Source organism: Falco punctatus, assembly GCF_963210335.1.
Source record: "Falco punctatus genome assembly, chromosome: Z".
Lineage (NCBI taxonomy): Eukaryota > Metazoa > Chordata > Aves > Falconiformes > Falconidae > Falco > Falco punctatus.
This window is the reverse complement of record NC_137586.1, coordinates 38,620,590-38,646,219: the sequence shown is the minus strand read 5'-3', so window position 1 is coordinate 38,646,219 and position 25,630 is coordinate 38,620,590. Positions and strand designations below refer to the sequence as shown.

Sequence of the window (25,630 nt, the reverse complement as noted above, 5' to 3'; positions counted from 1 at the left end):
TTTAATTGGAAAGCTGGCAGCAGCACTGTCTATCATTTCTTCCACATTGTGGACCCTGCATGCTGCAATTAGATGTCATTGCTGTACCCTTTATCTCAGTTTTCTGAGTAGAAGAGGGGAGGGATCTCCTTCTGTGACAAGGTGACCCACTTAGTGGATGAGGGGAAGGGTGTGGATATTGTCTACCTAGACTTTAGTAAAGCCTGTGACACCGTCTCCCACAGCATTCTCCTGGAGAAACTGTCTGCTCATGGCTTGGATGGGTGTACCCTGCACTGGGTAAAAAGGTGGATGAATGGCCAAGCCCAGAGTGGTGCTGAGTGGAGCTACATGCAGCTGGTGGCCGGTCACAAAGGGTGTTCCTCAGGGCTCAGTTCTGATTAATATCTTTTTCAATGGTCTGAATAAGGGGATCGAGTACACCCTTAGTAAGTCTGCAGACAACATCATGTTGCAGCAGAGTGTTGATCTGGATGAGGGCAGGCAGGCTGTGCAGAGGGACCTGGGCAGGCTGGAGCGATGGGCCGAGGCCATTCCTGTGAGGTTCAACAGGGCTCAGTGCCGGGTCCTGCCCTTGGGTCACAGCAGCCCCACACAGCGCTACAGGCTGGGGCAGAGCGGCTGGAAAGGGCCTGGTGGGAAAGGGCCTGGGGGTGCTGGTCCACAGCCGGCTGGGCGTGAGCCAGCAGTGTGCCCAGGTGGCCAAGGCGGCCAGCAGCACCCTGGCTGGTACCAGACACGGTGTGGCCAGCAGGACCAGGGCAGCGATGGTCCCCCTGTACTGGGCACTGGTGAGGCCGCACCTCGAACGCTGTGTTCAGGTTTGGGCCCCTCACTGCAAAAGGGACGCTGAGGTGCTGCAGCGTGGCCAGAGCGGGCAGCGAGGCTGGTGCAGGGTCTGGGGCACAAGGCTGACGGGGAGCGGCTGAGGGAACGGGGGCGGTTTAGCCTGGAGGGGAGGAGGCTCAGGGGGGACCTCATTGCTCTCTACGACTACCTGAAAGGAGGTTGTAGTGAGGTGAGTGTTGGTATTTTCTCCCAAGTAACCAGCTGTAGGACAATTTTTTTGTGTGCCATTGAATCTGCTAATTTATAAGAACAATAAAAAATAAATTCATTATATTGGAGTAATTGTTTATAGAAACAGTGCTGCATAGAAACCGTGCTAAGAAGCTACTGGATATGAGCTTTGCAAAATGTAATGCAGTTTTCTCATAGTTCAAGTCCAAAGTCATACAAGCAGCTGCACTGGGAAACCAAGTGCAATTGCTGTGCAAATAACGTGCCTACCCCTAAAAATCAGAATTAAAGATTTTAGCACCCATATAAACACAAGGCACATCAAGAGGTAATAGTATGTGTTTCTGTTAGAAAATGTCCTTTTTTGCCCTCTGTATTATTTCAGCAAACAGGTGGCTGTTTAGTTTGCCTACCCTTAAAAAACAGATACCAACAGAGAACAATTTGTTCACTTTATACTATTATAAATGTCTGAGTGTAGGAATTGCCTCCCCCAGCATTGAAATGAAACCTCTGCTGAAGAGCACATCAGATTTTTACTGGTTTTCAGCAGGAAACAAAGAACACTATGTATTACTCCTGATTTACATGCATGAAGAGCCCAGCTTGGTCCTTAAGCCTCATTTACAACAATTTTAGGGTAAGAAAGACGGCAAAGAAAGAAAGAAGCAATGAGATGTGGCAAACAAGCATGTAGGAGGTTCATTAAAAAATTGATGTATGGGTGCTCCACTATGTATTACTAGGGGTTTTGGCTTAACTAATTAAAGCAGGTTTCCTGTGGAGTGAAGTTAACCCTCATGTCCTGGGAGGAACTGTATGTGCTGTTTTTTTCAGCTTTAAGAGGTTCAGCAAAAAGAAGGTCATGTAGGCAGACCTACCTGTGGTAAGGACTCTGAGATACACTGCCCTACAAAGAGCACAGAAACATAGAGAGGCTGCTTCATATCTGTCAAACACATACATGTGTTGCTTAATATTTTGGTCACACATGGAACAATGAAAGGAGGGGGGGTTGGGGTGGGTGGTGGTGTCATATATTAAATTATTTTCTGTTTTGCAGGAGCCAGTGGGTCATTCTGCCTCCTCACCTGATAGAGAGGCAAGGTTCAGTTTGCTCAGGAGAACAGTAATGAGTTTGCTGTAACGAGAGTTATAGCTCTTACAGCAGGTATGCACTGGAAGATAGCACACTCACTAAAACAGCTGAAAAAAGAAATCTCAAGGGAGGGCCCTGAAGAGACAAAGGAAATCAGGCTGCCTGCTAAGATTTCCATTCTTTTTTTCAGTCCCAACATGGTTTCTGGCTACAAAACCTTTCATCTGGCTTTCTAGAAAAACAGGCAGTAGAGAGAAAAGCTAAAATGTTGCTATAGTGGTCAGCTTCCTTCCCAAAAGTACCACAGAGGTTTCAGCCCATCGACAAAAGCACAGTAGTTTAGACCTCTATGAAGGAAGAGCAAACAATCCTGTTTGCATTCAAACACATACCATGGAGCAGCAAAGAGCAGTGGCTTGCTCATGTGTTTGTTCGTTGGAGTACATGTTCCCAAGGCAAGGCAGAAATCCATCACTGTTACTCCTCTTTATGGTCAGCCCAAATCATTACGACTGAGGCCAAGATGCAGACGTTCACATAGGATCCAGGGCTAGATCCCATGGCAGGGAGGTAGCGAGCCAGATAAGGGAACGAAAGCTTATGGGCAGAAGTTGAGGAGTGAGGTCACAGTTGCTGAACTATGTAAGAGGAGAATGAGGTATGGGAAAGAGTGCTAAAGGGAGTCCTTCAGTTAGGTCATGCTCCAGAAGACCAAGACAAGAGTATGATAGAGAGCACAAGGTGAGGAATGGTAGTATGGACCATGTAAAATGAAGATCATGGGTAAGAGTAATAGTCTGAGACTGAAGTAAAGGAGACTGGCATTGAATTTCTGTGCTTGCTAAGGGAGGCTATAGGATTAGAGGCTTGAAATATATGTATCCCATTAACTACAAAATAATGCAAAAGCAAGACTTTTATTAAGGTGCCATGCCCTAAAAAAAACTAAGACCTGTTGTCCATCTAATGGCAGCCAATAGTGTCTGTCCAGTAAATAAATCTTAATTAATTCCATTAAACCTTTAATGGCTGCCCAGTATTTAAAATTGTGCATCCCTGATGTGCTGGTTTCTAGTTCTTCCTCCTAGCAATCAAACACAGTTGATGGAGAAAAGTACCAAACTTAAAACTGTTTTTGTGTTAGTGTCTTCAGTGTTTCCATGGACCTGGACCAACACTGTTACATTTAAAGGCCACAAAAAGCACAATTTCATCCTTATTCACATAAATAATTGTGTTAATTTATTTATGTGAAAAAAAATTAAATTAATTAAATGGAAGCGAGAATGTAAGTAGGTGAAAGTAATTATCCAAAATTTGCTGGCACATATAGGGTAAACAGCCAGCTGTCTGACTTCTCTCTTGGGATCTCTAAGGTTTCCAATTAGTGTACACATTCGTGCAGAGGAAAAAGACAGCGAATCCATTCTGTGCTGATACTTAGCCTATCCAATTTGCTTCATAATGATCTATTATGTACTTAAAGGATAGTAATATAGATGTGTCTACAAAAATTTAATTTGAACATCAGAGCTCTATGTAGCTTTCCAGAAAGTCTATTAATTTTAGATCAATGTCTATTCCATTCTAGAATTCCACTAAATGAAGAAAGCAAGTCCGGCATACTTCCAGCCAAATTCCATCACATTAGCTCTACCCACCAAGGGAATACCAGTCTTCTATCCCAACCCTTACCAAACCTTCCCCTCCACACACTGCCATACACACTAGTGCACAGTAGTAGGCCTTTCTGCACAGGCACATTTTTAGTAAAAGTAATTTGATCTATGCCGTATGATTGTAAAATTCTCATTGGAGTAAACTACAAGAGCTGATGATGTGTGTGAGAAGAGATAATTGTGTAACTTGGGGACAGGCATATTCTTCTAATTTTGACCTTGAGTCTTTTCCAGTGGCTACCTTTTGTATATTATCAGAGTACACTTGAATCACCTAGGAAACATGATCCATGTTCCATAAATTCAAAATTTATTAATGCAAAGGAAGCATTAAGCATCCAAGGAGGTATTATCCAGGTACATAATACATATGAGAGTTTGAGTTTCTAATAGCACGTGAAGTAGAAACTTTTCTTTTTGTCTGGGTGAAAGCATATCCCACAATGCAAGGCATCTGGTGAAATATTTGGCATATTGTGGAATGCAGGAGAGAAAAGCATTTCTATTTCTGATACAAAGAAAGGTAACAAATGTAAGTTAGCATGAAGCTGAGGCTTCTTTGAGTGTTCTTTGAGTGTTCTTTGAAAAATGGAATGTTTTATTATTTTGTATATTGTAGTTGTACTGTTAATGTCCTTTCTGGCTGGTATCTCCCATCATACATGTAGCTGGAATATATAGAAGTTCCTTAAGCTAATGATGAAGGACCAGCAAAGGACAATATCTTTGCTTGATGCCACTGAGATTTTCAGTGGTTCAGGTTTATTACTGTAACACCATTTTTACTCATGCAGAATATGCAGTTGCGGTGGGTTGACCTTTGTTGCACACCAGGTGCCCACCAAGCTGCTCTACCAGTCCTCTCCTCAGCAGAACAGGGGGAGGAGAAAAGAAGGTGAAAAAAACCTTATGGGTCAAGATAAGGACAGTTTGATGAAGCAATAGCAAAAGTCACACATGCAAAAGCAAAGGAAAATGAAAGATGTTGTTCTCTATTTCCCATTAGCAGACAACGTCTGGCCACTTCCTGGGAAGCATGGAGTCAGTACACGCCAGCAGTTGCTCTAGAAGAGAAACATCATACATAACAAATACCCCACTTCCTCCTCCTTTCTCGTAGTTTTTATTGCTGAGCATACATTATAAGGTATGGAATATTCCACTGGTCACTTTGGATCAGCTGTCCTGGCTGTCCCCTCCCAAGATCTGGCCCACCCCCAGCCTGCTGAGGAGCAGGGAATGGAGGGTTGGAGAGACAGCCCTGATGCTGTGCAAGCACTGCTCAACAGCAGCCAAAATAGCCAAAATACTGGTGTGCTATTGCACCTTTCCAGCTACCAATGCAAAGCAGAGAACTATAAGGGCTACTATGGGGCTCAGCCAGACCCAATACAACTGTGGTCAGAAAAGTTTTGTTAGGTTGGTGAATCTTGAAATCAAAGCAATCCAGAGAAACAGGTAAGTCCACACAAGCCAAGAGGGTCAGTTTCAGCTGACAAAAGATGACCACTGGCACCAAAGCAAGCCAGATTACAGAGACTAGACCTGCTGTGTAATTAAGGGACCAGGAAGTTAACAGCCTCAGTGATCCTATCAGAAATACTCAAGTTGCATTTACCTTTGAGGAGTCTACATGATGGAACATAATTCAGTGCTCTAAGCAGAAGGCACAGAACTGCATAGCAAATGCTTCCGTCATTCTAATATTAAGTTAATTTCATGTCTGGCTTGGTAGGAAACCTAATATGATATTAATTCATGAAGATTTAGGCTGAATTCTGAAAGGTGTATTAGACACTAACAGAGGGATTTTAAACACCTGAATAATTCTGATACTCTTACGTTGTAGGATGGACAGAATAAGATATGCTGGTTCAGATATTATTGCATCTTCACTGGGAATTCTTTCTTCAGAATGAATGGCATTTTGCATTTCAGATGTTCTGATAGTACTCAAAAGCTATGAACCCAAGTGGGTCTTAGGGGTTTTTGACATAGCAGGAGGGATTCAGAGAGAGGGTTAGATGGCTAGGTAGGCAGACATTTTACTTGGCCACTGAAGTCTAGGTTTAAATCCTGGCTCCACTAAAGTCAGTATCAAAGTTGTGGCCTTCCTTTAAGTCTGTTTTTTACCAAGAATTGTGTAAAAGTCATGTCTTTAATGGGTAATGTATAGCTATGAATAGCATTCTGGGAGTCCTTCGTTCAGAAGACTGAAATGCTGAGTCTGCAGCTGCAATGAGACATTAAAATGGGACAGGGACTCCACAAGCCAATGCTCAGGCAGCCCACCACAGAGCTGGTAGTGGGTGACCTCAGCAACTGCAGCTGCCTGGTCCAGCTTCCTATTCAAGTTCACAAGAAGTCACTTGAAGACCATATGTCCTAGTCAGTAGAAATTTGAGGTTAAGCTCCAGCACGCTTTGGTGTTCAAACTCTCCTCAGGTATTTGCCAGCCTCCGTTTGCTGTTCAGATGTCATTAGCCTAATTTAAATCTCAAAATTCAGATGTGAGAGAGAGACCGTATCTTGTCACTACCTCTTGTAGTGGAGTTAAGTGAGGTTAACTATGGATACAGACTACAGTTGGGTCGCTGCACTGCTTTGCAGCCTAGGATGTAACAGGGTCATTTACCTTTCCAATTCAAAGGACTCATATGAGGTCAATTACTCACTCAGTTAATTATTCAGGAACAATGTGAAATTTAAATACTATTCTATGTCCCACATTTGGGCTCAGGGGTCATGAGTCCAAAGCTCAATTACTATCCCGATTTGCTACTGAGGAAACAGGGTCACGAGTCCAAAGCTCAATTACTATCCCAATTTGCTACTGAGGAAACACTGGTAAAAATGAATAGTTACATTCAGTTTAGCCAAAACAAACTATCACTAACCATCTTTGCAGTGATCACATAAAGTCCTACAGACTTTTCTCACTGGACTATCTGAGGTCATCTGTGGCCAGCGCTCAGTAGCTGGAGGTTAATGCCTGCCCTAGTTTATGGCTCAAAGGTCAATGAATATCAATTGCTGACCCAATTCACTGAACCAGGATGTCCAAATGCCAATGATACCCAGGAAATATGTGTAGAGCCTAAACAGGGGCAACTGCTGCCCTCTTTTCATACATAGGCATACCCACCTGCCCAAAACTTTATAATTAGGTCAGCATAAGTTAACTATTGTTTCAGACTCCTGGTCAGATGCAACTGACACTGATCTATCTACTACAAACACTTCTCAGGAATTATCTGAGATCAACTATTGAGCCACAGTTTGGTAGTGGAGGTAAATGAAGTAAATTAAATGAAAATTTTTATGCTTAAAGATATATTCAGGTCAAATACTACCTTTAGCCTTCTGCTGATGAGATTGGTGGAGATCAAACACTGACAAATTCTGTAATCTGAGGTTCTCTCAGGTAACACATCGATACAGTTCGCTGCACAGCTACCAGTAAATGGCAGCAACTGTGAGATTGAAACAGAACCAGGTCTTAAAATAAAAAGATTAGTCAGGATGAGTTTGGTACAATGCTCTGGATGATGTTCTGTTTGTATTGAGAAAGGAATGTACTCTGAATAATTAGAAAAGATAAGGTGGGCACCTGAAGGAGATAAGGAGACCATCAAGTCAGGAAATCATTGAACAAAAAAAAATTGAAAGGTCTACTCCACCTAGATCCCACCTACTGTGAATGGAATGATTAGGTGTCAAAATCAAATGAGTATGTATGTAAAGATGTTGTGTAACCTCTCAGGAAAACTGCATAAAACACCTAACTTTTCAGTGAAAACTTTGGAGCTAGTTCGTCCGGTGCGAATTGGCTAGCTTCCCAACGTTGCACAAAATAAATACCTTTGCTGCTTAAAGACAAAATTGGTCTCTGAGCAGTTACTCTGCGCCGTTTTGGCATCAAGATACAGTCTGCTATATGAGATCAACAGAGATTAGTTCCTGCCACATCTGTATACATAGCAGTTACTTCATCAAGCACAACTGCACTGTCTTGAACAAGGACCATGGAAATGGAAAGACTGTCTTTTTTGTGTGAAGCAGTTACCTGAAATTGAGTGCAGCCTGGGATTTAGGCCCAGCATGAGCTCTCTCTTTCTGCTCTCCTCTTAAACACAGTACACAGAGGAGCTCAAATACTACCCCAGTTTATCAGCCAGAGGTTCTTTCAGTTTAAGTGCTGCTCATGTTCTGTTGACTGGAGGTCACCTGAAGTAAACTACTGTCCACAGTTTGACACACTGTGGTCCTTTGCGGAAAACAACTCTCCTTTTTTCACCGTTGAAGAGTGGTTTGAAGTCAGCCATAGCTCCAGTTTGCCTCCAGTCCCAGCCACATGGCCTCACCTGACATTACTGAGGAAACAGGTAAATTGGGATCAAGAACTGTTAGGAAATCTGTAAAAAAATCAGTAAAGTTAGAGATAGACACCCAGCATGATTGGACAGAGTATGCTTTTAGTAAGTTAATTAAGTTTGTTAAGGATAACAAATTAAGTACTTGATGCATCAGCTATTTGACAGACACAGATGGGCTGGGAAACAAATGGGCCAGCAGGAACATTGTGACAAAGTGTGACAAAAGCAAATACATCCCTGCACATGGGATGGGCTAACTCCATGCAGCATCACAGGCTGCAGGCCATCTGGATTAGAAGCAGCTTTGCAGGAAAGGACCTGATGGTTTTAGCAAAGGAGAGTATCTATGAGTCAACATTTTTGGTGAACAAAAAAGCTAACAGTGCCGTTGTGGTAAAAATGGTGTCAAGGCCTCTGGTGCACCAGCGGGCTCTGTGATCTCTTCCTCTCACTTACAGTAGTTAAGCTGCATCTGCTCTGACACAGTGCAGCTGTAACCTGGGATCAGATCGCTGTGAAAAGAGCTATGTGACAAACGGACTTTTGGGGGACTCCCTCTTCTCTTGGGAGCTGAAGCCCTCAGACTTGCTTTTTGCTTGTACCTGCTCCGTGCCTGGCTAGACCCTGACCTGCGGCCTCTGCTTCACAGCTTGGTGTCAGAGCTGCAGCATGGCTCAGCAATCTGAGCTGTCAGCAGCAAGAAATGCATTAACAGGCAGGAATAAAGCCAGCAGAAAATGTAGCCAGGGTCCTCCAGGAGCCCCACAGCAAAGGGTGTAGTGGAGCCAGAGGCTGAAACAAAGGAAATCACAATTAGATACACAGAAATCCTTTTTTAAAGGAAAAAACCAAACAACCAAACAAACAAAAAAACCAAAACCAAAACACAAACAAAAACCCCACAAACCAAAAAACAACAACAACCAAGAATGAACAAATACTGACTGGAACATGTTGCCAAGAAAAGTTGTGAAAACTCCTTTGTTGGAAAAAAAGCAAAATTTACTTGGGAAAGAGCATGAGCAACATGATCAAATTGTAACTGCTTTGTGCAGAAAGTTGTTCTAGATGAACTTCAGAGAACACTTACAAACTGAACTAATCAATGTATGAGTTGAGGACAGTCATGGCTGTCATTTGCTCTGCAGAGGTCACCTGAGGACAATGTTAGATGCAATTAGCTGCACAGAGATCATTCAAGGTCATTCAGCTCTCATTGCCTGACCAGGGGTTATCTAAGGTCAACCTCAGAGCCAATTATCTATGCAAGGAGACATGTAAGGTCAATCACAACCCCTATTTCCTGCCTAGCAGGTCATTTAAAGTCTAGTTTGAATCCAGTGAATTTCACAGGGGTAATCTGAGGTCTACTTTAGTATCAAATCAAGGTGAAAATAGCCCTCATATTTTGTCCACGGGTCACCTGAGGTTAACTTGAGAGGCAACCGGTTGACAAGGGGATCATTTCAGATCAGTAAAGTCCTTGTGTGCTGCCTAGGAGTCATTTGAAGTAAGTCTGAGGCCCATTTAGCTCCCTAGAGGTCACTTCAGGCTAAATGAGTCTGCTTTTGCAACCTGGGAGCATTTATCCACATAAGAGCCACTTACCTATTCAGGGATCACTTAAGGCCAATCATCAATCCTCGTCTGAGGTGAACATGAGATCCAAATACCTGCTGGGGGTCATGTGAGGCTAAATGATAATCAGTTAACCTGCCCGTGATCTCTGGAAGCCACCACGGTAACTCAGGAAGGTTGTCTGAGGTCAATTTGAGAGTTAAATGACTGCCATAAGGTCATCTAAGGTCAACCTGAAGACATATTAACCTGTCTGAGGCAGGGTTCCTCTGACATCATCATGAGATTCAGGTATATGCAAAGCTTGTCTCATCTTTGAAGCCCATGATCATCTGAGGTCAACTTGACATCCCATTACCTCCTTGGTAATGGGTCCTTTAAGGTCAATACTGTTCTCATTTGGAGGAGGGGCAATCATTTAAGGCCAGCATTTAAGGTCAGCCTGAGATCCAACTAAGCAGCCAGGCTTCATCTGAGGTCAACCACAGAGCTTGTTAGGGTTCATGTGAGGTCAGTGCAGTCTTTGTGTAGTGCCGAGAGGTCATTTAAGGTAAACCTGAGATTCAGTTTATTGCTTGGTTTGACATTCCAGGTCAACCTGGCCTTCATTTGGTGCCAAGGGGTCATTAGAGGTCAATCACAGTCTTTGTTTCCTGTTTGAGGTCATCTGAGTTCAATCTGAGATGCAACTCTCACTGCAGGGTCATCTGAAGTCAGCCCTCATGGCTGCAGCACAGGTTAGTTCAGGTAAACATGAGTTCTTATTATTTATGGGGTCACTTGAAGTCCAATTGTTCCTTGTTTGAGTCCCAAGGCTCATGTGAGGACAACATGCTAACAAATTTGCTAAAATGCATCACCTGGGGACAACATGATATCCAGTGACCTGCTTGGGGGTCATCTGAGGTTAATGCTGCTCTCATTTGATGCCTGGGGTCATTGAAGGTCACCTTTACACCCAACAAACTATCCAGGGTCACCCCGTCCCTTGTTTCCATTCCATAGGTTATTTGGTGTCAAATTCACAACCAGCTAACCTGCACAGGAGTCTTCTAAGATCAACCTTAATTCCAATTAGTTACCCCAAATGATTATTTGAGGTCATCCTGGCCTTCTTGGGTGCCCAGAGGTCACCTGAACTTAATCCAGACCACATTTCCTTAGGGTCACTTGAGGCCAACCCTAAATCCAGTTTGTAGCATCTTTAACTTTCATTTGCTGTTATGGGATCTTTGGAGACCACCCTGGGCCTCCCTTGCACTCCTGGGTCAGTTGCTGTGCAATGGGGACCTCTAAATTTATGCCTCTTCTCCCCAGTCCCTTGATGTGATGCATAGAAGATACTAAGATCTATTTTGGGCTGCTTCTTTCTTCACTATCTTGTGGCCATACTCCGCTAATGTTCCTCACATCTCAAACCCAGCTTTTTTGTGCTTCTCAAAGATCGAGAGTGGTCACAGTCTGCTCTACTTCTGTACATTAGACTATTTAATTTCAGCTATGGGTCAGATGTGAGAGGTTTGATGCAAGAGTTCAAATCCTTCCCTAGGTGAGTGCAGGCTGGGATAATCTGTCATCATCTACTTTCATTTTGCCTAACAGTCAGTTGAGCTCAAATCAGAACCAACACTTTCACTTTACTGCAGGTTCAGGTGAGGTCAGCTCCCGGTTTGATTTGGGGCAACCTATACAGCTGGGGTTTAATCCCAGCATATTCTGCTTGCTGAATGGATTTCAGCTGAAATCTATTCTCTGTACTGTGGAAGATGGTCATACAAGGCTAGCTACTAATCTGCTACTCCACAGAGGTTATCTGAAATTGAATATTCTTCTCATTTCTTAGGTGACCTCTGGGTACCAAAGAAGGCCAGGCTAACTTCAAATGGTCATTTGGGGTAACTAATTCGATGAAATTGGCAATACTCCCACGGGATGACAGTTCAACCAGGAAGAGCAGCAGGAGAAAGGCTCAGAAGTCAGACACTGCTCTCTACACCTTAACGTCCCCTCCTTTTCCTTCTCTTTCATCTCCTTCTCCATTCTGCTAGCCATGGGTATGGTGGACTGCCTGCACAGTGTCAAAACCCAAATGATATTTGTTCAATGACAGCCTGAGAAATTGAAGATTTTAACCATCTACCTAAATCCCTGACACAAAGAACACAGCCCAACTTCCTTTAGGCAACAAAGTCACTGATTTTCCACAGGACTTTTCTCTGATTTTTCTTCTTTAATCTTCAGCACTTCATCACGACTGAATGCTGACATCCAAACAAACTGGTTTGGGGTTTTTTTATAGCACTAGTTTATTTGCTCTGTTCCTGCAAACAGAACCAATGCCAGGTAGGCAAATGAACAGAGCATTGCAGCTGTTTACACACTCTTCAATACCAAAGAGGAAAATAGCTTTTGTTTGGTTTTAGTTCAGATATTTTTCCCCTGCCATAGTTACCATATATATATTAGGGGATAAAATTCTTCCATAATAATTCAAGGTATAACAAATAAAGTAAAGAAAGCTGAAAAGCAGTAACTGATCTTGCAAAATATCTAGCAACAAGAAAAGGGCTGACAATTGTGGTGTGATCACAGTTGATGTGAAGGCCTGGGTCACTCCAAACTAGCCTTTATTTATTTCTGGTATCACTTTCCCAAGCAAAAAGTGACCGGCAACAACATCCTAAGAATAGAGAACAGATATAAAAAGTAGCTGGTATAAAATAGCACATTTGACGATTAAGTCAATGGAATGCCATTCATGTATATTGGCCCCTTGTTTACACTAAGTGGCTATACAGGGTTTTTACATCACAGATCTAGAATTAGAGTAAAAAAATAAGACTGACATATTAAAGTAATGATATTTTTTAAAAATCTGCAACAGTGATATGGTTTACTAATTACCAAGTTTTCTAAAAATCAAGCACGCATCTCAACAAAAAAAAAACCAACCAGAGTTTAGTGAACAACTAATAAATTATGATCTGATAAATAAATAAAATACCTCAAAGTAACTACTTTCTGCCTGTGTAAAAAGAAACTTTTACTTATGGAGCTGGTGTATAAATATTCTTGCTGCAAGCATATTGAATACAAGAATAGAAACTAATGTTACTACACCATTACAAAACAAAAGGAGAGCTGGAAAACCACATGATAAATATAGAATTAATACCTGTTTATTTCCTTTAAATTAGAAATAAAAATAACTGTATTATTTTCTGTATGTTACCTCCACTTGTTTCCCTTGGAGCTTGGAAACATATTATTTTATACTCATCAGGAACAGAAATATTTTGAAAATGTGATTTTATTCTTTTGAAACAGTATGAAATAGATCAACAAAACCACAACAAATACAAATCCACCTATAGAAAATACAGATGTAATATCCCTTCTGTCTTTATTGCACTAAGAATAAATGAATAACCCCAAATACACCACAAGTATGAATAAAAGAAGTGAAAAAAGGCCTTCCTGAGAATGAGGTTTGCAATTTCTGAATATTTTTCATATGTTTAAGCTACATCTCCAATGCAGCAGCTGCCAGAAACACATTTTGCTTCCAGTAATCTCAACTGAATTCCTAAGTAAGCTTCTTTTAAGCTCATATTAAAATGTGAGTTTATAAATACTTTGGCTTCAGTTTATTGTTTTTTTTTCAGAACTTTACTGCCTGACTTATCTGAGGAAAGTAATCAGGACTTCTTTCCCTGAGCCCACCAGATATATAAAATAAATTCCAATATGTGCTTTTAAGCAAAAACAAAAGTTGAAACTAATATCAGAAAACTCTACAGTTTGACACACAAGATTTCCTCTTCCACACTAGCTGTCAAGCAACTAGAGAAAGAACCCTGTCCTCTCTATCTTTCATTCTACAGGCTTATTGCTGTTCCTGTTAAAGGTTTCTGGGTTTTTTTCATGTTTTCATTTGGCATGAGTTTCAACCTGAGTTCAGTATTTAGACATCAAAAGACAATTTAAAGAATGTACAGAATTTGTAGTAAGAAAACACCAAACACTCAAAAGAAATAAAAATAACTTTTCCACGCTATTTTCTTTACGATTTATTACTGAACTACAACAAGGGGGGGGTGGGGAGGGGCAGGGGGAACATCTTCAACCAAATACCCAGATTTATAGTTTAGTGAAATGTGAATCAGCCTTCCCATAAAAATGCAAGAAGAAAGGTGAGGCAAAATTAACCAGCAGAATCACTGGAATTTTTCAATTTGGTGTCTCCATGCATGGAAAAATTAGTGCTAGGGTAGAAATATACAATAGAACAATTTCAAATGCCTCCTTTTCTTGTTTCATCACATCAATAGTTTACACTGAGCAAAATCAAATATCAAACATGCTTGTAGCAGCTATATATTAACACAGATTAGTATCTTGCAAGGATCCCTGATTTGAGAGGAAGGTAGTATATACCTTGATAGGTACTAACAAGAAGGAATAAGATTAATCTACACTGAGCTATATATTGTAAGTATTCTCATGAGTATTGCTATGAATGAAGAAGTCACTTACTCTTGAGGGTAACAAGAAGGTTGTTAAGAAAAGGTCATCTGAAGTATGACTTGTGCATACCTTCAAAACGTAAAGAGAAACAAAAGGTGCTCAGGTCCAGCCTGGCGTGGAGTTTATTTTTCTGTCTAATATATATGTGTTCAGAATTCAGAGCAATGATTGAGGAAAACAACACTATTATAGGGTAGGAATTATATTATCCTTGGCTTTAAAGACATAATTATGTGTCATTTAATTTAACTGAATGTAAAGGCACACTAACTTTAAAGATCCTAACATTAGAGATCCTTTAAAGAAAGTTCTGTCTTTAAAGTATATATGTATGCATAAGCACATATCTCCATAAAGCCAAATTTTAAGATAATAATCACTGGTAGCAGAACTACTACCTTACCAGCAAAGAGATTAAAATTCACCATCATTCTGTAGAGATGCAATTAAACAATATCTTTCACAGGCAAACTAAGCCTTCCGATAAATTTAATTGCTTCCAAAAAAGCCAAAGGGACGAATATTTTTTGCAGACTTAATAGTATAATCTAATAGAGAGAAAGGTAGGGGGTTTCCACAAAAATAATCTTATAAAACTATTTTTAAAAGATAGAAAGTAAGAAGAATCTTTTCAGGATGTTCTCAGGAATTGAAAACATCTCAGCTGAACATAGTGTAAGCGATTACTTCAATGCCATCATCAATATCATAATCAATACGAAAACTGGGAATGTGTAACTTCCAATTCCTATATGTAACTAGACAATCTTTAAATATATCAAATGAATGACAGATCATAACAAATATCCCCTTCTGCATTAAAATTTACTATCAACTGTGGTGGAAATATGATTTTCTTATTCAAGTATAAAGTTTCTGTTGACTTAATTTTGATGTTAGCTATTTCTACTCAATACAAAAGTACGAAGTTACTTTAATGATAGATGTGATCTGTAATACAACACTAGTTGTATTAGAGATGTTTCTGATGAGCACTTAATTTCAATCTTTATTCTACAAAAATCACACTGAACAGAATTGATTTTTCTGTTTTATGAACTTCTGAAATCAGATGACATCAATAGAAACAGATGCAAACGCTGAAAAAGCATACATATAATTGCACCACTGTTAGACAAAAGTCCTACGTACAGCCCAATATTAACAAGAAGTTACACACCAAATGGAACATATTATTCTTTGTGACTTCTAAAATCTTTGTTGCCAACTACGTTAAAACATTTTGAAGCTAAAATATTATAAAGAAAACCTAGTCCTGTTTAAAAGCTGATCCACACTCAAGGTTATTCTTTCTGTTCGTATTAAAGATTATAGATTTATCAATTTCATCAATTCAAAATAAGAAAGGTCAACGATGCTTGTGGGTTCAATAATCTAACCCTTCACTGTTCAACTTATTCTTGGTATGTGAAAAGAATTCAAGGTGAAGTTCCCACAAACTTTTTCACTCTACCTGCTATATCAGTGACCATTGTTTAAACCACTAGTACATTACTCATATATTCTTGGTTTGTCTCTGCATCAAAATCAACATTAAAGAGAAAGTAATTTCCTGGAAAGTCTCCTATGCCCAAGGAAAAGTGAGCACTGGGCTGACTGAGCTCTGCCTCTGAAAATGAATTATTTGTACATGTGTATACATTCAGTTATTTACTAAAGAGCAAAGAGAGAAACATCAAATCACTCCACCTTAGAAATACGCTTGTCACAGTCATTTTCCTAATTTTCCTAAGAAAGCACAGTTTGGAACCATAATCCACATTTCAAAAATAAAAAAATCACTGGCAATTCACTGAACTGTATGAGAAAGACCAGCACAAGAGCATGGAATGGGAGTAAAGAGAGAGAGAGAGAGAGAGAGAGAGAGATAAATACACAGACAAACTTTTTTTTTTAATCCTTGCCTATAGGGATTGTCAAGCGCAGACAGATGCTGCACTCAGGCACCTGCATTTTGTTCTTTTGGACTGACCAATGGCAGTGATAAGAGGCAGGTTTCTGAGCACACAAAACCTGGGCTCTGCTCACAGCCACTGCTTCACAGCCGTGTATCATACTCCAAAGGCGCATCTGCATCACCAGCTCCTCTGGTGCTTGTCTTCATTTCTGTTTCAAAGGCTGGACCAACCCTTTCCAGTGTGTAGTCACTTATTCTCAAATCTATGGCAAGAAAATAAATTCAATGATGTAGCCAAGTAAATGTTTGAAAAGCACATACACTCCAGGCAGTGTCCAACCCGGCAACTGGTGGCAGTCTGTTAGCTGTTCCCAGAAGGAAGAAAATCTGCAGCAGGACAAATCAGAGCCAGGTGGATGAGAGTCCTGGGGGGACCCAAAACCGTGTGAGCTGATATGCATGAGCATTCCCTGACCATAATTCATTCAGCTGATCTTCCCATCTATTATCTCTAGCTGCCACAGACACAAATAATCAAAACCAGTAACACTGCAGTTTCTGTTTCAGATTCAAGCAGCAATTATTACTCCTTGTAGGCACTGAAAGGAAGGAGCTTTCTCCTAGAAAAAAAAAGGTGGGTGGAAATTCATCCAGAATAGCAATCTATTTGGGGTTTTAAATCTGCCTTGCTTCAAACAGAAGCACATTCTATCAAATCTAACATGAACAACAGGCAATCCAGCTGAAGAGAGGTCAGGGCTGCAGTGCATAAGACACAATCCCACAGCCCGGAAACAGCCAGTGAGTTTTTTTCCCAGCTAATGCATTGCCAATTTTTTGATTGTTACTCCTTCTCATTCTAAAAATTATTGCTGATATTATCTGTAGCGGTGACCCTAGAAAAACAAGCTACCATTTTGCAAAGCAAAGGAAACAATTCAACAGATACAAGTTTTCGTGCTGAATGCTAATATCAAGTTGACAGGCTCCAACATTACACGGTTGCTGGGCAAAAGAGCAAGGTAAAAGAGCAGTATTTTCATACCTGGCTTTGCACAGAGGGATTGTGCCTGCTATAATCTTTCAGCTCAACAGAATTTTGGTTCTTGTTTTTATAGCAAGCCTAGGCCTTTACTTTGCACTTAAAAAGTTATACAAAGATTAAAAATTAATCTTTACTTTGCATACCAGGAAGTTTCAGTCTCCTGCAGCAAGAGTTACAACGATGCTTTGTGAGGAAGTTTCTTATTGCACCTTCTCCTAGGTTTGCTGGTCCAAATACCATCTTCCCAGATCTAGAAGAAATATTATTAAATAATCAATGAACTCAAAGCAATTGTAGTGGAGGGAGATGATAATGTTTCCTATTTTTTGGATCAGAGATAACAGCTTTTTGTATAAAGATAATCAAAGCTTAGCATACATCACAAGTTCCTTAGCTCTGGGACAAGAAAACTTCCCACACTACTACTCTTTCCTGCTGCATCTCAGAGACGCTCTAAAGGAAGACAGAAGAGATGCAGCAGTTCTCAAAAAAAATTTCAAATGAAATTTGGCCATAGTGACATTTAGACAATATAAGCCAGAATCTGTGTGACTCTGTTGCAGCCACCACTCATTCTCATCAAGCAAATGGTTTGGTTCTGGTTTTGATGGTAAGCACCTAGGAACAAAGCAGAGCTAGCAAGGACTTACTTCTACCTTATTTAAGAACAGAACACCAAAAGCAGGCAGAGCCCTAGTTACATCAATATGCAGCACAGGAAAAAATAACACAGTACACTGCTGACAAGCAAGGCTTTAAAATTTATTGGCTTCTCCCTATGCTCATTTCCATGTGTCTGCACTCTGGCCAATTCAGCAACATTACAGAAGATTCATTTGTGGAAGTGCGTTGCATATTCTGAATGAAGCTGCCACAATTACAAACAGAAGCAAGCGATATCCACACATGTATTAGAAGTACCACATAATTCTAACAGATTCTTAATGTAGTCTGAAAGATCAGTGTTCATTAATTTTAATATTGTTTCACCATTATTCTCAAGAATTTAATTGACATTCTAGACATCATGGAACACAGCACACAAGAAACACTTCCAAAGAAACTTTATGAACGCTAGTATTTTATTTTAATGATATGCAGAGTGGAAACAACACATTTTAAAATCTGAAAGCAATTACAGCCCTGAGAAGCTATAGAAAAAGATTTTAACTCTCTCAAATCAATCTGTAATCCACACTAACAAAATATATTCTTTCTAAAGAAAGCAGTTTTCAAATATGACACTCTTCCCTTTCACACAGGAGAAAAGCAATGATTAGCCAAAACTACTACAGAAAGCTTAGTACCTCTTTAATTTCTGGCAGACACTAAAGACTATCCATCTCCTGGATCATCTGAAGGACTCATCTAATCAGCCTTTACTGCAAGTTAGTGCATCAGACAAGGAAAGAAGTTAAATATTATTTAAGTGCCATATATACACTTTAAATGGCATGATGCTATATAGCCATTTCTATTCCTTGGTAAAATCTGGTAAAATGCCCTTTAGAATAGAACATACTTAAGTATCTGCTTGGGCAGGCATAGGAAATTAAGAAGATTTCAGTAACTCCAAGGCTACAGAACCACTCTGATACTTCCCCTGATCTGTTATTCCATGTAAAGTGCAGAAAATAGCATGAGACAGACTGATAATTTTCTTACACTATTGTGAGATAAACAGGGGTACTGTCTGCAACATATATGAAGCAATCTTTTTTCTCTACCCATCACCAGCAATGGTTCAAGAGGAATACTACACTGAAATTTGGAAAACTATTTCAAGAAATATGGGGATAAATTGGGAAAATAACAAGAATGACCTGCAATCTAGGAATCATGACATACATGAAAAGATTACAGGGTAGGCTAAAAAAAAAAAAGAAAAAAAAATTAAGTAGAGGACAGTCTTTGAGCTTGTTGAAATTTTTTTCTCTGTGTTGACAGTAGACAGGACCAGAAAGAAATCAGGAAAAATCTTTCAGACAGTAATGATAGCAAACTGTTGAAATCAAATGGTCTGGAAAGTTTTTAAGGTCATCCTTGGAAGACCTTTAGATTTGTCTGTACAACACCTGTAAAGCCAGGAATGACCTGGCAGAAAAGAAGAACCAGCTGAACTCTTCAGGCCCCTCCTAACCCTACAGGTGTGTTATAAACAGGACCACTCTCCTGGCTATTCAAGGTCTGATTTTGTCTCCAAGAGAAAAATAGTGAACCCAGCTTTCCTATTTCCCAAGCTGGTGCATTACTGTGAGCCAATGGGCTTAAAAAAATTAAACATGTTCCTCCTTTTTGTGCAGGACCTTACCTAGCAGTTATGCTCCATAAATGCCTACCAGAGTATACCAGACTGGTTCTGACCAGCAGGCAGACAATACAGACTGCGCTGATGCAGAGTGCTCCTTACAGTCTAGAGCTACAAATGCTCAAAGCTGACTCTGACACTTAGAGGGCTTTACTGGTGGAAGGTAAAGGCCTGTGGGGTGCTTTATGGCAAGAAGCACCTTTCCAGGGAGGTGCCCAAGTCACTTTATTTGGTATGTTTCTGTAGATTTAGCTTGCAGTTCACCTAATTCCGTTGTGCAGGTTTCTACAGTTCATGAAGATGTTTTGTCTACTGGCAGCAATTCAGCTGTAAACTGCTTGGCTGGAAGTGCACAGCTTAGTAAAATTCGATAGATTTTTTTCTTCGAAACACATGCTAATGCATAGCCTCAGAGAATGTGGTCTCCACTCATTTCTAAAACCTTCAGCCCAGTCACTATCTGCTTGAGAGCTTTCAAAAGGGAGAGTAAGAGACCTAGCACCTCTGACACCTCCTTTTCACGTTTGTAATGAGATTTTTGACTGCCAGCGCCCTTTTTCTCACCTCTCTCAGCAGGCCTAATGCATCAGTTCTTTCCAGTTTGAAACTCAGCCCATTATTTTCCTCATCTCTGAATCTGCTCTGCAGACACTCTGCACCTAGTGTCTGTGAAAGCTTTACCTGCATGGACTTTGTTGTGGATTTGGCAAGTAGTACATGCTAAAAAGAGCATCCAGACTACTGCTTATAAGGCAAACCTTCCCAACATTTTGGCAGTACAGGAGTCTGCAGGGACTCCACTGTGTCACAACCTTGCTGCTGTGCCTCGATTACTTCTGCTTTTAAAGGAAATCTTTCCGTGAATATTATACCTGTATCATTTTATCACTTCATACGTCCTATGCACTGCACATAGGAAGATCTTCAATTAATGTTAAATATGCATGAACTTACACCAATTTACATCAGCTCAGATCTGTCTGAGATGTCACAGTGTCAGGCACACTTTCCAAACAGATCTGTTATTTGTGTCTTGGTACCGTATACAAAACTAAGCCACAGTGCACTATTGCAGAGCTAGAGGTCACATTTTGCCATTACAAAGTCCACTTCAAGACAGCATGCAGGATGCACGAAAGAAAAGACTCATTACAAGATAATGACATGAGCCACTAAATCAATGGAATTAAAGAAGCAAAACATAAATAATTTAACTGTAAGTAGTGCTAAAATTTGAATCAGCTCCGTCAGTCAGATGCCATCTATTTTCTCCTGGGCTTCTAAGAGAATGTGAGCTCAAAGCGACTTTTAAGGCAGCACACATACCTCCAAATGAAAACTTAAAACAGATCTTGCTCCTGCCAGAAATGTTTCACTTGTGAGCAACTGAAGGTTAAAGCAAAGACTACCTTCACATTGTTACCATTATTACTATTTTAGAAAGCAGTTCTTAGAATTGTGTATCAGCCAGCTGCTTACAGAACCCATCCACAATTTCACTGCTTTATTCCTTTAGATCCCTGAATCAAAACAACATAGTTTCATTACTTGCTGTTCTGAAGATTTCCCTGAACATAAGAAAATCAAGCTGGTATTGATTAATTAATCAACACTTGCTCTTTAGCTAGGAGTTGACTGTTTTGCAGATGATAAAAACAAAACAACAAAAAGTTCTGAAAATAAGATCTTTGTGATCAAATTGTAGTAAGCATAACAAAATTATTTCATAACAAAAATAATCCAGAAGTACACTAATGGACATATACCCCAAGATAATGTAGATAAATATTATTTATATGTTAAAGAGGATAACCTGAGTGGCCATGTGAAGTACTGTGGTAAATTGCTACAGTCTTCAATAGTAACTACTTATGTACAGTAACAGCTTATGGTACCACAGATACAAAAAACCCATTTGAACAGCAGCAAACCACACTTTTATAGATCTGTAGCAATACCTTAAAAATATTTGCTAAAATCTAATTAACAACTATGTGACTGACCTCTCTGCCTCTCAAGCTTAAGCTATCCTTGTGCTTCTGTCACGGTTGTATGACCTACATAGGGCAAAGACTTTGTCATTGTGAGGTGCTTAGCATACTTTTGATGTTGCTTCCAAAATAAATATTATATGGCCAATACACCTACATTCATAATTAAACATTCGTACAACACTAATACAGTCATTTATTACTAATCTTATTAATGAAATATTAATAATGGTCCCAGAACTAAGAGCCTGCAATTAACTTGTTCTGAGTTCTAGGCAAGTCATCTGATATTTCTGTAGTTAATTGGCCTTTGTATTAAATCAGACTATTCATACTTTCATCTTTCTTCACTTCCAAACACGAGACACCCCTTCAATCAGATGACATGAACTGAGGAAGAGGGAGCCAAGTTGAGCACAACACAGCTGAGGAGCAGGGATGCCAGGGCACAGCTGGAGAGATGTGTGGGTTTAGGAAGACTCCCCAGAGGACACTGCAGGACAGCAACCATCAACACCACTGCTTCTCCTCCTGCTACAGCAAATACCAGCAAGGAGCAAGGCTGCAGAATGAGAGAATGGCCATGGTTCTGATTCTGAAACCTGACGTGTGAAGACAGACTGCTGCTTCTGTGTAGCCCCTCTAGTTTTATTAAGTTTCCACACATGATTTACCATCTCCACATCAAGGCTCTGAGACCGTAATGTGCAGCGTGCTTAAATGCACCACTAGGACCTATGGGACAGATCAGAGATCCACAGGCCCTCTCCTCACCCTCTGAAGCCACTGTGGCCCCATATTCTCCAAGAAACAGTGCCCCACCAGGCAGGGGAAACCAGAATGCCACATTTAAGTAACTGAGACCCCTTCAGTAAAAATTTGTGAAGAGACTGGCAGAGGCTTCTGTCTCCCATTCCTGCTCTCCCTGCATAGCCTGGAAGACTCCTGTGGCTCCCAGCACAGCAACACAGACTCTCCCTACCTTTCACAGACTGCTCACTCCATGTTGAGAGCTGGGACATTTACAGCTCCCCAAGTCCACAGTCCTCCAAAGCACAGTGGAGGACATGTTCTCTCCATTGCCATCGTATCTTCATCCAACCCAAACACCATGTGAAAAATGAAAATAATTAAATCTCTCACACAAAACATAAAAACCCACCCTAAATACACAGACTGTTGGCAGAACATCTGAAGTGAAAGATAACTTCATCAGAAAGAAACCTACTTTTTATCTTCAGGTTTAATCACAGATGGATCTGTAAGGTTTTCCCCAACACCTACAACAAAATCAACAGTGTAGGTTACAAAGGAAGGTAGTCACAATTTTCTAATCTGGCACACAACAAAAACCTAATTTCCATTTTCTTTGTAGACCCTGAAGTGTCATAATTAAAGTGGTCACGAATTAAAAAGAAAATGCTGTAAATCTGTTAACTATTAGCAAACATATAGAGTTCTTATTACAGTCTTGATTTCAGTTGCTTTGAGGTTTATTTATATATAGACAGAAGGGTTATGCAAATGCACTAAATATTATGCTGAAGCTCAACTAACTAAGCAAATTGTGACCAACCATAACACTGCCATTTAAGTTGGAATAAAGTTATTAATCAGATGTGGATCTTACTGATATCAATAGATCTACACTCAGATACTCATTCTCTGCAACGTAACAAACACAATAAGCCACAACTCTGTGATGTGCAAATGCTTGGGTCTGTTATCCCTTTTTGTCTTCTCGGTGACCATGGAAGAATATTAAATAAATAATTTAATTTTGATACCTGAATGATGATACCGATGTTGCAGTTTTCCCCAAACTGATGACAAACTACCATTTTGCCAAAAAGCTTTTTTCTTCCGAGGAAATCATTTGTGCTTTTACACTAATGAAAAAAGTCTATGATCATATGATATGCAATTAATTTTATTTCAAGAGGCCACCAATGGTAAGTTTATACCCTGCAATGAAAATCAGTAAAGTTCTCGAAATAGCATACTGTGACTGAAATACCCCCAAACTGCAACACTCTTCAATGAAGGTAAGTTCAATTGATGTAAATTAGACATGTGGTAAATCAATTAAATAATTAAGTTTAATTAATTATTTATACATACATTATGTGTGGTGTATATGTCTGTGGAGACAGCCGTAGTATAAATTGTGCTATGGATTAATTCTATTAGAACTCCAAGAACAGCAACCCTTTTACTCCGGATTACAGAACTGCAAGATAAACTATGAGGCTAAAACTAGAACAGATTTCAGTTTGTTTGAGATGGAAACTGAAGCTCCAGTCTTGATAAGATTTACATAGGTGTTTAAATTCTCCATGTTTGAGCCAACACAGTTGGTTTGGAACTGTCAAGAGTTGCATAATAAACCCAAGCAAACTTCAGACAAATTCCAGTAGGCTATGGTGAAGACACACTTACTTTTTCTGTATTTTTTTCATGTGCAGTCAAAACCAAATGAAGGCAAGGATGGAATTATAGGTATATTTTGTATAATAAGCATGGCTTTTTGTAATTCATAACTTCTGGATGCTATATAATTTAAATATGTTAAGTCTCTGTCTACCCATACATATTTCCCTTGACAGAAGTGGCAAACAATAGTGTTTGTACTGTTTGACGGGTGATGTTCATCTTCTGAACATTGTCAACTGTTTTATCTCTTTAAAATATGCCATGTTCCCACTTACACATGTACAGTAAAGTCATCACATGCTCTTTGAAGGAGTCACCATACTTTGTGAATAGCATTCAGGCTTGCAGCTTATGTAATCTGCTTACAGATTTATTAATATGAAAAATAAAAAAATACAAAGAGCAGTTCATACTCTTCTGACAGATACACACATACAATAAGTGTGTATATACATGGTTACACTTGAATCTCTGAATTATTTATATATCTTAATAAAAATATCTTAATTTTGAGTACTTTTTTGGAGCTAGCTGAAATGTTCCTGCACAGTTTATATAACTGCTTTTTTGTCCAGTTACTCAGCCTAGACATATTTGAAGTCAATTTATCTTCCCATTACACCTACATAAATCTAGAGTGTTTCTGTGGATACTCATTTATGCTGTACAATAGATATCCAGGGGTTTCTTAAGCTTTGCCAGTATGTAAACGACAAAAAAATTTGGCCCACTCATCAGCATGATTTGAGAGAATTGCTTTTCATTTTGTTTCAAATAGTGATCTCGTACTAGCATTCACCTTGCAAATCCAGGACAAGGAGCTCACCACGGGTGTACACATAGGTCCAGTGAGAGAAGGCCAGCATCAACTCTTCTAGTAAGTTGCTGGGAGTAATTTCATCCCCATTGTTGTTGTTGTATTTCCGAAACTCCCCAGTCATGTACTTCTCAATGGTCAGCCACTGGTTTGCTGAATGGCAGTAGATGAGGAAAACTTCCAGGAACCTGAAGATATAAATGCTGTCTGCCAGGAGCTGGCAGGGTAATGAACACCCTCACAGTCAGCACACAGCATTATGCAAAGTAAATATACACAAAAAGGAGCCCACATCTTCCCTATCTGAAGCATTTTGAACAGCAGGAGGTACCAAATGTTAGACAGCACAAAAGCTTTCTTGGTTTGATAACTCCCAGAACAAAGCACTTGATCAGGAAGTACAGTTTATGGACAAACAACATAATCTGATTTACTCCAGCCCACTGTAAATGAGCTATATCAAACTGTCTTTTGTTAATTGTATGAAAAGCAATTCTTGCTTACATCTAATGAACAGCACTATGAAGCTTATTTTGCAACCACATGTAGCTATAAAGACAAAATTCAAAGCTGCCTACCTTTCCTCTTAGAAAGTTGATTAACTGTCATTAGGCAGTCTAAGCAGCAGCTATTTCTATCCACAATGGGAAAGGAGGCTGCACTAGAGCTGGGACACAGCTGAAAAGAGAAATCATTGGTACATAATACTGAAAGATAGCAATTTTACCTTGGAGTATAGGGAATAGTATGAGGCTTCACTCGATTGAAGGTATAGATTAACTTCTGGGCAGCCCGTTGCTGTTGGATCTCCTGAAGAAAATAACGTTATAAACTTCACT

At 39.9% G+C, this 25,630-nt stretch overlaps 1 protein-coding gene across 1 annotated transcript in view; it reads right to left on the bottom strand.

Annotated features, from left to right (window-relative positions):
- Positions 1-9,825: 9,825 nt before the first annotated feature.
- TRPM6 (transient receptor potential cation channel subfamily M member 6) overlaps positions 9,826-25,630 on the bottom strand; it is a 109,154-nt gene continuing 93,349 nt past the window's right edge. Inside the window, exons 35-39 of the mRNA XM_080373345.1 lie at positions 25,519-25,601; positions 24,774-24,979; positions 22,770-22,821; positions 17,386-17,492; positions 9,826-16,460 (exon numbers count right to left, since the gene is read on the bottom strand). Coding sequence (XP_080229471.1) covers positions 16,339-16,460; positions 17,386-17,492; positions 22,770-22,821; positions 24,774-24,979; positions 25,519-25,601 — 570 coding nt within the window. The 3' untranslated portion in view covers positions 9,826-16,338. The remainder of the gene's footprint in view (positions 16,461-17,385; positions 17,493-22,769; positions 22,822-24,773; positions 24,980-25,518; positions 25,602-25,630) is intronic.